At 37.5% G+C, this 12,134-nt stretch overlaps 1 protein-coding gene across 2 annotated transcripts in view; it reads right to left on the bottom strand.

Moving 5' to 3' along the window:
* The window catches only part of ZBED1 (zinc finger BED-type containing 1), a 356,755-nt gene that overhangs the window by 260,613 nt on the left and 84,008 nt on the right, over nucleotides 1-12,134 (bottom strand). For both annotated transcript variants that reach the window (XM_020992743.2, XR_002325748.2), the window contains one exon: nucleotides 2,503-2,571. In XM_020992743.2, coding sequence (XP_020848402.2) covers nucleotides 2,503-2,571 — 69 coding nt within the window. Of the gene's footprint in view, nucleotides 1-2,502; nucleotides 2,572-12,134 lie in introns of those variants that run through there.

Below are 12,134 nucleotides of genomic sequence, written 5' to 3'. Positions count from 1 at the left end.
AAAGGTCCACAAAGCCAATGAGGAGAAGAATGCCTTAAAAAGCAGAATTGGCCAAATGGAAAAGAAAGTCCAAAAGTTCACTGATGAAAATAAATCCTTAAAAATCAGAATGGAGCAAATGGAAGCTAATGCCTCTGACAAATCAAGAAGTTATAAAACAAAGCCAAAAGGATGAAAAAATGGAAGACGATATGAAATTTCTCATTGGAAAAACAACTGATCTGGAAAATAGATTCAGGACAGATCATTTAAAAATTACTGGACTACCTGAAAGCCATGATCAAAAAAAGAGCCTGAACATTATCTTTCAAGAAACTATCAAGGAAAACTGCCCTGATATTCTAGAACCAGAAGGTAAAATAGAAATTGAGAGAATCCTTCCCAATTGATAAATGGTCAAAGGATATAAATAGCCACTTTTCAGAGGAAGAAATTAAAGCTATCTATAGTCATGAAAAAGTGTTCTAAATCACTACTGATTAGAGAAATGCAAACGACTCTGAGGTACCACATCACACCTATCAGATTGGCTAACATGACAAAACATGACAATGATAAATGTTGGAGAAGATGTAGGAAAACTGGAACAGTAATGCCTTGTTGGTGGAGCTGTGAACTGAGGCAATCCTTCTAGAGAGCAATTTGGAACTATGCCCAAAGGGCTATAAAATTGTGCATACCCTTTGACCCAGCAATGCCACTTCTAGGTCCATATCCCAAAGAGATCACAGAAATAGGAAAAGGATCCACATGTACAAAAATATTTATAGCAGCTCTTTCTATGGCAGCAAAGAATTGGAAATTGAGGGGATGCCCATCAATAGGAGAATGGCTGAACAAGTTGCAGTATACGAATGTAATGGAATATTATTGGGCTATAAGAAATGATGAGCAGGCAGACTTTTGAAAAACCTGGAAAGACCTGCATGGACTGATGCTTAGTGAAATGCTATCCACATCCACAGAAAGAACTTTGGAGTCTGAATGCAGATGGAAGCATACTATTTGCTCTGCTTTTCTTTTGTTATTTTGTTTTTTTCTTCTTTCTCGTTCCTCCTATTAGTTAAAATTGTCCTTTACATCGTGACTAATGTGAAGATATGTTCAATATGAATGTATAAGTAGAGCCTATATCAGATTGTACACCATCTTAGGGAGATGGGAGGAGAGGATAGGGGCAAAAATTCAAAACTCAAAATCTTATGGAAGCGAATGTTGAAAACTAAAAATTAATAAATAAATTTCATAAAAAATACTTTAAAAAAGAAAAGAAACTAAAAAAAATCTACCGATAACCTCCTAAAAAAGATCTCAAAAGGAAAACTCCCAGGAATATTATAGCCAAATTAGAGAGTTCCCAGGTCAAGAAGAAAATATTGCAAGCAGTCAGAAAGAAACAATTCAAATATTGTGGAACCATAATCAGGATAGCACAAGATTTAGCACCTTCTACATCAAAAGATTGGAGGCCTTGAAATATGATATTCCAGAGGACAAAGGAGCTAGGACTACAACCAAGAATCACCTATCCGGCAAAACTGAGTATAATCCCTCAGGGAAAAAATGGATATTAAATTCATTGAGATAGAGGAATTTCATACATTCTTGAGAAAAGACCACAGCTAAACAGAGAATTTGACTTTCAAATACAAGACTCAAGCGAAGCACGAAAAGGTAAACAGGAAAAAGAAATCACAAGGGATTTATTAAAGTTAAGCTATTTATATTCCAACGTGGAAAGATGATATTTGTAACTCCTAAGACCTTTCTCATTATTAGGGTAGCTAGAAGTAGTGTATATAGACAGAGGGCCCAGGTGTGAGTTGAATATGAAGGGATGATACCTAAAAAATAAAATAAAGAGGTGAGAGGAATGTACTGGGAGAAAGACAAAGGGAGAGGTAGAATGGGGTAAATTATCTCACATAAAAGAGGAAAGAAAAAGCTTTTACAGTGGAGGGGAAGAAAGGGAAGGTGAGAAGAAATGAGTGAACCTTACTCTCATCAGAATTGGCTTAAAGAGGGAATATCATACACACTTAATTGGGTATAGAAATCTATCTTACCTTATAGGAAAGTAGGGGGAAGGGGATAAGAGAAGACTGGGGTGATAGAGAGGAGGGCAGATTGGAAGAGGGGATAATCAGAAGCAAACACTTTTTGAGAAGGGACTAGTGAAAGGGAGATTAGAATAAATTGGGGGCTGGATAGGATGGAGGTAAATATAGTTAGTCTTTCACAACATAACTATTATGGAAGTGTTTTGCATAACTACACATGTATAACTCACAGCGAATTGTTTACCTTCTCAATGAGAGTGGGTGGGGAGGGAGGAAGGGAGATAATTTGCAACTCAAAGTTTTAAAAACAAATGTTAAAAATTGTTTTTTACATGTAACTAGGGAAAAAATAAAATACCAAATAACAATTAAAAAAAAAAAGAAATATGTGAAGCTATTTCATTTCATTAAAAAGAACAACTACCATACTATATATGTGTACCTTTGGAGGTCAAAGTTTCTTCCTTTATTTGTTTTACAGCCTCTTGGCCTTGTCTCTCATCATTTCCAGCTTTAAAAAAAAAAAGAAAGAAAGAAAGATCCACATTAGTAGGGAACCCATCACCAAACTATTAAAAGAGTCTGAAACATATAATCCCTGTACTTCTTTTGAATCTCTACTCTCTACTCTTAGACAGTGATGTCTTCTACTACTTTTGGTATTTCCTACTATTGTTGGTATTACACCCTTTCTGTGAAAAGCAGTTCCCTTTAATCCTAGAACATCTAAAGCTATTAAAGTATTTCTCTCTATAGTTTTTAAAAGGTTTTCCCTTTCTCTGGTCATAGAAGGCAGTAAAAACCAAAATAGGTTTGTCTTTAAGGGGTTTCTCTATATCAGGCTGCAGATGGCAATAGAGAGCAAGGCAGCTTTTCCCACAGCCAGCTCTTCATTCAGAGGAAAGGATTCTGTTTTCCTCCAATCAGCTCTATCAAACATCAGAAGTTTCCTCCAAGCAGATCAGCTCCCCACATTAACAGCATAAGTCCTCCTCAGCTGGTTTCAGTTTCTATTTGCCTTTCAGGCACTTGGCTTTTCAGTCTATTGACTTCATTTTTTTTGTGTTCTGGTTTCTAATGTCTCTGCTTCTGTTTCTTAGTGATCTCTCTGATCTCTCTTCAGCACCTGCCTTCTTTGCTCTCTGATTACTGATCTTTTGATCTGGCTTCTGTGTCTCAAATCAGAGTCCTCTGATGTGTAATGATCCATTTCTAACTTCAAATGGGAAACTAAAAATCCATATCCTTGACACATATGACACAAGTCCCCTAATCCCTAGATCATTCTTTGATTCAGAGTTTCCCAAAAATAAACTCCAAAGTACTGAAAACAGGCACATTCAAATTAGCTACTAGGAAACAATACACTACAGACATCTCTAATATCAGTGACTATTTTTGCCTCTGAGTTGCTTGTCTCTCTTTTTAAAAAAATCAATTCTATTTTATTTTCAGTAGTACTTTTATTGCATGGGTTGTTTTCTCTCAGGTCCTTAGAATATCTTTCGCCTTAAGCAGCTTTTCTCTGAGATTCTCATACAAATGTCTGCTTCACCTAATATTGGCACATAGCAAGTGTTTAATACATGTTTGTTGACCTTTGCTGCTCCCTTTCAATCAAATAAAATGGCCACATACGAAAGAGGCAGTATTTTACAAGTTAAAAAAAATATTTTGACCAAACTTGTTATTTCATTGGTACTGGGAGATCACAATGGAACTACAGGAAGTCTCTTCCCTCTACTAATGCAGAGAAGCACCTGCTCCATAACTCAAAGTCTTCAAGAGTTGCTGGGTGAGTTACCTGGAACCCGCCTAGAGCACATAATCAGTATTTAGTAGAGACAACAGAACTCAAGTCTTCCTCACTCTGTAGCTAGCTCTGTTACAGCACACTACCTCTCAATAAGCAAAATAACATCCTGGAACACAATCCTTGTTTTGTCCTTTTGCTGTTTAATACATCAGAGCACCTGTATCTCTGATAAAGTTGTCAATTTAAGTAACAAATATTAACCAAGCAAACTTTAGAAATATCTCTTGTATTACTGAAGAATATATTTATGTTCATTTGTTCATGGATAAAACAATTAGGCAGTACCATATACTCAGTTAAAATCAGATATTTTCATACACACACAAATTAAAAATTGCTCAGTCATTTTTCAATTGTGTCTGACTCTTTGAGTAGAAAAAACCATAGTAAGAAAATTTAGGATGATTTTTTTTCTCATTATTTGACACAAATGTTCAAAGTCCAAATATATTTTATTTGCTGGATAGTAAAAAAATCATCTCAGAATTTGTAATTTCACTAAAAGTGACCTTGTAAAAGCCTTATAAAGCCTTATACCACAGTAAAATATAAGAAATAATAAAAAAAACTTTTATATTATAATCTCCAAGAAATAACATGTTTTGTACAAAAAAGACATCTTTATTTTCATGTGGTAACATGGATAAATAAAATTCCAAGATAGGTCCCAACCCTTATTTTAGGCATAAATTTAGATAGAATCTTGTGAGGATCAAATGAGATAATATATGAAAAGCTCTTTGCAGATGTAGCTCACTTAATGGAAATGATGCATTCCTGCAAAGTTGGTAGAAAGAGATCAAAGAAAGTGGAAAAGGTCCTATATGTACAAAAGTATTTATGGCAGTCTTTTGCAATAGCAAAGAATTATAAACTAAGGAGGGGTCCATCATTTAAAGAATGGCTGAACAAATCTGGTATAGAAATGTGATGGAACATTGTAATATTGTAAGAAATTATGAAAGAGATAGTTTCAGAGAAACATGGAAAGATATTTTACGAACTGATGCAGAGTGAAACAAGCAGTCACAAGAACAAGGTGTACTCTTAACAATCACACTGTGAAAAATAAACAATTTTAAAGGAATTAAGAACCACGATCAACAAAATGGTCAATTGTGATTCTAGAAGACTGAAGATAAAGGATACTACCCACCTCCTCACAAAGAGGTAGAATGGTACACACTACATAGGAATTTCTTTTGTGTGAATATTTATATTTTATTAGAGTTGGGTTTTTTTCCTGGTTTAAAGGAGGTAGGAGAAAGAAAATATTTGAAATAACTGAAATAATCAATTTTAAAAGCTGACCTTAAAATTAATTTCAGTTAATGGAATCATATTTTTCCATTAACAACAACAAAAAAAATTTAGATGCAGTCCCCTGGGGTTAGTTCTATATGAAAGGATGAAAGAAAAGAGGATGGGGAAAGAAAGAGAAACAGAGACCAACTGACAGAAAATGTATATGTGTATCTGAATATGTGTGTGTGTGTGTGTGTCTGTGTGTGTGTGTGTGTGTGAGAGAGAGAGAGAGAGAGAGAGAGAGAGAGAGAGAGAGAGAGGTTTTGACTGAGCAGTTTAGTTTCTTGCTTTTAAGCATAATATAGAATGTCTCTAACCTAATTATGTGTAGTATAAAAAATAACTCACTTTTCTGGCCTGGAAACAGAATTATCTAGAAAATAGTTCTGAACTCTGAAGTAAGCTAGATCATGCATTTTATTCTGCTAAATTGACCTAGAGCCACCCTCTGGACAGAATTATCTGGAGAAAGAGTTCTGAAGGGGAAGGGGAAGGATTGGCTGTGAGATGACAAAAGCCAGAAAACACCTAATAGGTCAAGTGAAAAGTTAACAGACCACCAAAAACAAAACAAACAGTTTACACACCTAAACAACCACTCCTCCTCCTCCTCCCATACACATACCTTCACACAGCAGGCTCCAGTAAGTCATTATTCATGGTGAATATTTATATTCAGTATTCAAAAAAGGTACATTATATTCCCTACACTCCCTTTAAGAAGGCAGGTAATTATATAATACAGTTTAGGGAGATTTCTAGCAAAAAAAATGGTTTAGGTTAAAAAAAAATATTAAATTTATCTGGAAAATTCAGCTATGTAGAATACTCCCTCCTCCAAATGAGTGAATAGTTATTTCTATTTCCTTTTAAGTGGCTTGATTTCTATGCTAAAAGCTTTTGAAAATATAAATCTGATCAATGAACAACCAGACCTCAAAAGAAGTAATTACTGAAATATCATCTACTTAGATGGTGGTCTCTAAGAGAGAACCCCAGGATTCAGTCCTTAGCCCTGTTCTGATCCATATTTTGATGACTTCTCTCATTTCTGACCTGGCTGCACTACTTTGGGACTTCTCTGAATTTTTCACCATGCCCCAAGAGGTTCATTATTGGGGAAAAAGTCTTATCCTACAATTATCTCATCACCAAAATCCCCCTGGGATGCCACCTCCTTACCACCCTCAGTCCTGATTGGTAAGTAGGGCCAAGAACTCCAAAACCTACATTTAAGGAACGAGCCCAGGTCAGAACATCTCATTTCTCAGCTGGGTGCACTTTTAGGTGACTTCTCCGTCTTTTCCTCCATGCTCACACGTTAGGTAACTTCCCTTTTTCAGCTTACTTTTCAGTGCTGTCTTGCTATCTTGCTAAAAAGAGGGCTTAGTGAAAGATTATTTATTTTCTGAATGTGTCTAATATATGATGTTGCTGGGATCTGAAAAGTCCAATAGAGAGTTGGTGATGTAGAACTAGAGATAAGTTCAAATTCAAACTTGTAATCTGAAATATCCAATAAGCAGCTGGTGATATAGAACTAGAGATAAGGAAAGAAACTGGAGCTGTTTACAGAACCCCAAGCTATCTGTTCAGATATGAAAATTAAACCCATGGAACCTAATGAGGTCATCAAGTGAGACAGTACAGACAGGGAAGAGAGCCAAAAATAAATCCTTTGGGCACACTCAAGGATATGGGTGTGAAATGGATGATGCAAAGAAGATTGAGAACAACCAGAAGGAAAGAGTAGAGTCATGAAAACCTTAAAAAAAGAGATCATCTGGGAGAAGGTAATCCAGCATACCAGCTGCTACAGAGGGAACAAGAGAAGTACACAGAACTCCTGGGGTCCCGGGCTCTTGACCTTCCCACTCTTTCCTGTTGAGCTGAAGACTCTTGAATTAGGCAGTTCAGCTTTATGATTCTTTTCTTTCTGTATTTAACAGACAGGAAAGTCAATATTTCTGCTGTCTCTCTGTTTCATTTCCCTTCTGGATGATGGAGCAACAGGGAACATCCTGACTCCTTCACTTTTTCTGTGGAAATACACAGAAAACCACTCTTCTAGTGGGTAACAGAGAAACCAAAAGACTTATTCTCAAATTTTTTATTTGTTTGTCTCTCTCTGGTAGGAATTAGGAGATCTGAGTGACTTTGGGACTAGTATAAGCCCAGCTAAACCCAGGATAGGTATCCACTTCAATCCTCCTTTCAGAAATAATTCTATATTTCATATTTTCAAGATTATTTTAAGGGTTCTAATTTCTGTAGTAATCATTTTTATAGATTTGTACATTTGTACTGAGCTAGGAATTTCTCTTTGATGGCCCATGTCTTTCATTACCCCATTAAATCTCTCTCTTCCCCCCTCTGTCTCTGTCTTTCTGTCTCTGTCTCCCTCCTTCCCTCCTCCCCCCACCTCTTATGCACACAAAAACTGTGCGTTTATTTATCAGATTCTAGCCTTACTAGGCATTCTGCCATTACTAACACTCTTCTGGGTTAAGAGGCATCATTTCCTGTTAAAATGAAAATGGCCTGGAATGGGTGGAATTATCATTATGCACTAACACCCTAGATGGCAATGGAAGGAAAACCATTCAAAATCCCAGCAGGAATGATATCTTGTGAAATAAGTTTTCATTGGAGGGAGGACAGGGAAAGAAAACCCTATGTGGCACTGTGAGTATGCCTTCCCAATACCCCCATTAAGCAGTTAGAAGACAGCAGAATGAGGGGAGGAGGAGGGAAGCAGAAGAGGTACCAATCAGGTACATGGAAAGCAGTACTAGTGGGCATGAGTCTGTAAGGTAAGGTCAGGAGGCACCATCTACATACAGTACTGCACAATTTTGCCCAAGGCCAGCTCCAAGCTCAGTTTTCCCCAAGGCCTAGTTACTCACAGGTTCACAGTAAGTTCAGCATTGGAGGACTCATTTGCTTTCTTCAGAACACTATGGCACATTTAGTGTTCTGCAGTACAGAAGATTTAATGTGCCCTCCTAATTTCCTAACTCATTCCTAGCTAATCTTTCCTTATTATAATGATAATAGTAACAATAGGGATGGTAGCAATTCTCCACTTGGGCCTGCTCCAATGACTCATGATGGCCTGAAAATGACCTCAAAAACTACAGCAGTTAAATACAGACTGAAGAAGGTCCTACTAAAATGGACAGACTGTGAGGACAGGTCTGAGGTCCTTTGAAACACTACAATCTAAGCTAAGTGCCAAAAGGTTTATCACCTGAAGGTTGAATATAAAATAAATGAAAGGGGGTTTTTTTGGGGGGTGTTGTTTGGGAGATGAGGGGAGCACAATAGCCCATAAACTTGTTGATTATGACATGGAAAAGTTGGGATTGCCTCACCAGAAACAAGTGTCAGCTCAAATCCCACCTATTCCCAGGCCCCCCACCTCCTAGTGCCTTTACTGGAAATTACCTTCCATCTACCTGTATGAATCTTGTTATCTACATATTGTCTCTTCCATTATAATGTAAGCTCTTGAAGGCCTGGATTACTTTTGCTTTAGTGTATAAAGTGCTGGACTTAAGTCAGGAAGACCTCAGGTGAAATAATACCTCGGACACTTAGCTTAGACTCTGAGCAAGTGATTTAATTTATTTTAGCCTCATTTTCCTCACATGTGAAGTGAGGATAATAAAAGCATCTGCTTCACAGGATTGTTGTGAGGATCAAAGTTTGCTTTGCAACCTCTAAAGGACTATATAAATGTTAGTTATTTGAAAAAAAAATTGCATTCCTAGCACTTAACACAGTACTTCACACTATTAAGTGCTTAATAAACGACTACTGACTAACCTTTAAGTCAGTTAGTTAAGTCTGTTTAAGATCAGGGATCTTTTGAAGGTTTGAGGTAAAAAATAATTATAAAAGTAATAGAGATTAGATGTCATTTTATAAAGCTTTATACTTACAAAGAGTTTTGGGATACACTATTGTCATCTAAGATTGACAGTGGGGAGATTCAAATCCATTACCAGTTCTAGAATCTACTCAAGGATTCCATAGGATTTTCCTCTCACCAGAACTAAATTAGCCACTTTTAAAATCCTCTATTGCATGTCAAGATAGTGCCAGATGTTCTTTTAAAAGAGCTTGGTATTGTTAATAATAAATACATCAGTATTAGCAAATCATATTCATCTCATAAAGAACCTGTTTACAAGGCTCAAGGGGCTGGGACACTGTATCCACCCTTGATCCACTAAGTGGTCCATCTGTTAGGGATCATTCACCTGGTTCAGCTCAGGTCCCATCCTGAGAGAGCCTGACCTTGTAGAATGGTGGTTCTTTTTTCTCACAGTCTTTGGCTTGCTATGTTCCTTCATATTGGCATTGCTTATATCTTAGGCTATGGCTCATTTCTAGGTTCTTCCCAAGAGGCTGCATAGGAAGATATAAAATGAACAGTATGAATCATGCATGTTATATTTCCTACACACACACACACACACACCCTTAAAAGACTGACAAAACTTACAGTCATTACAATTGGCTGGTCGTCTGTGTCATAAACATCAGAATATGAAGTGGGTTTATGAGACTATCAATAAGGCATTCCATATTTCACCTTGTTTCTGCACTGTCTCCTGCACAGCAGATATAAGGCTGCTCAGGGATTGGGCTCAGTCTTCTGCCAGTGGTTAATTTTTGAGGAAATTCCTCTGGCTTCTAGTTAGCAACACCAGTGGACCTCCAGATGTGTTAAACTCACAAGGTAACCTTCAAGTCTAGGCCTTTCAATCTCCAGGTTCAGTCCCCAACTCAGAAATGGAAACACAAATTTGGAAAAGGCAGCCAGGCCTCAGTGGCATTCACCTAATTGAGTCCCCTTGCTCTAGCTGACAGTTGGGAGTGGTTACCATTCTGCCAGAATGGAAAAGGGCCAGGTTTCCTCCACCCCTCACTGGAAGTTTCAGAGTTACCTGATGCCACCTGGAGGGAGGAAGGAAAAGTATGCTAAGGGTGGAATCATTACCTTTTAAAAAGTCCATTGAGAAACCAGCCCTTCCTCTTTTATGGTCAGTACTATCTGATGTAGTTTTCAGAGTCTCTCCTACTTCAGTATTCAATAGAGTGAGAGTGCAAGAGACAACTCTGAGCTTGCAGCATCATCCTGAAGCACTAAAATTCCTCAGCACCATATCTGCCACATGACAGTGGGGGGTATCCTGTGTTTTTCATTCCCAAAGCATCCAAGTACTGAGCAACATAGCTGGTCAGCTAGAAAAACACAGGTGAGCTCCGTACACATTCTGTGCGGCCCCAGTTAGATTCTCCTATGTATTTTAACTCGGTGCTGCTGCTACAACAAGAAGGGAGTATCTAGATTGATAAAATCATGACTTCATTAACATATTTAGTCACCAGTGTCACCAATTCACTCCAACTGCCTATAAGTCATTGTGAGAATCTCTTTTTAAATACTCCCGTGATTTTGCAGGAATGACTTCAAACAAATAAGAGAGTGGTCATCATAAAACTGAAAATGTCTTCAGCTTAAGTTTGTTTCTTTTTTTTTCCTCCCACATTGGAGAGATCTGAAATTAATACTGCAAAGCAAAGCTCCTAAAGAGAATAAATAAGTAAACCACATTCTTGAAGTTCAAAGTAGCATACATCAGGAAGACAAGTCAGTAAAAGTAATTTGCACCTCAAGCTTTCTTAAAGGGATATATTATAACTTATTTGATTTTTACTTTCAGGACATCTGGATTGGCAAGAGATGTAAGGGCTAATCTCAAAGGTCCTTTCCATCTCTAGGTGCTAAAATTTAAAAAAAAATTAAGAAAGGTAAATTGATAACTGTTTCAAAAGTTGTGATGTTAGTATAATAGTAATAATAATAATAAAGCTAACATCTATCTAATATTATGTGTTAGGCACTATTCTAAATACTTTACAATAATTATTTCATTTGATCCTTACAACAATCTTGGTAGGTAGGCACTATTATCATCCATCTGCATTTAAAGATGAGGAAACAGAGGCAAACAGTTAATTGACTTGCCCTCGGTCACACAGCTAGGTGGTATCTAAGGCTGAATATGAACTCTTGACTCCAGGCCCAGTTCTATTCATTGTGCCACCTAGCTGTATGAATTTTGTCTATTTTCTCATTGATTAAAGTATTTATTTAAATCACAATGTGGTCACTTAATAGCTAAGTCTTTTCTTATGTCTAGGAATATGAAAGTTGAAAAGGGTATCTAATGTAGGCACCGTTAAGGACTGTTAGGGCTCCCCTGAACCTGTCTTCTTAAGCTGCCATATTTTCCAGAAAATACTGGACCTAGAGTATGCAGGAGGCCCTGAATGTGCCAAGGATGAAGCCCAACTCCACCCCCCCACCAGGAGCCGATACAATTTGTCATTTGCACCCCAAACTGGATTTTCCCTGTATGTCCTTGGAAAGTAAGATAGGTGCCAGCCCGTCTGTGACAGGCTGGGAAATTGCTTGTGCAGATAAGTGAATCCTCCTATCTTCACAGTCTAGCAGTTCCTAAGGAAAAAGAATGCAGCTTTTGCCATCACTTTGCTCCTACCTTTCAGGAGTGGTTTCGCCCTTTTCCCACCTTTACTGTACCTTTCCCCTCCCATGCAACACCCCTTTAGGTGGAGATTCTAGTATCTCCTTTCTTTGTCCTGCTGTCATAAATATGGGAACATCTATAAAGACTGTGAACTCCTTGCTCTGGCTTTGAGTTCATTTCTCCTGTAATAAACCTAGTTTTCACATAAGTTTCGTGAAGTTGTGATTGCCTGTTGACAGCATATAGTATACATGCATTAAGCATAGGACAAATGGGTCAACACACCCAAGACAAGCATTCCCATTAACCTGAGGGGCACATCTGGCCCATAACCCATGCACAATTATATGAGCATTTACTACGTACGAGGCACTATGCTGTGCACAAAAA

Source organism: Phascolarctos cinereus, unplaced genomic scaffold (genome assembly GCF_003287225.1).
Source record: "Phascolarctos cinereus isolate Bilbo 61053 unplaced genomic scaffold, phaCin_HiC Scaffold_726;HRSCAF=1367, whole genome shotgun sequence".
In the NCBI taxonomy this organism is placed as follows: Eukaryota; Metazoa; Chordata; class Mammalia; order Diprotodontia; family Phascolarctidae; genus Phascolarctos; species Phascolarctos cinereus.
This window is presented reverse-complemented; position numbering and strand designations above follow the sequence as displayed.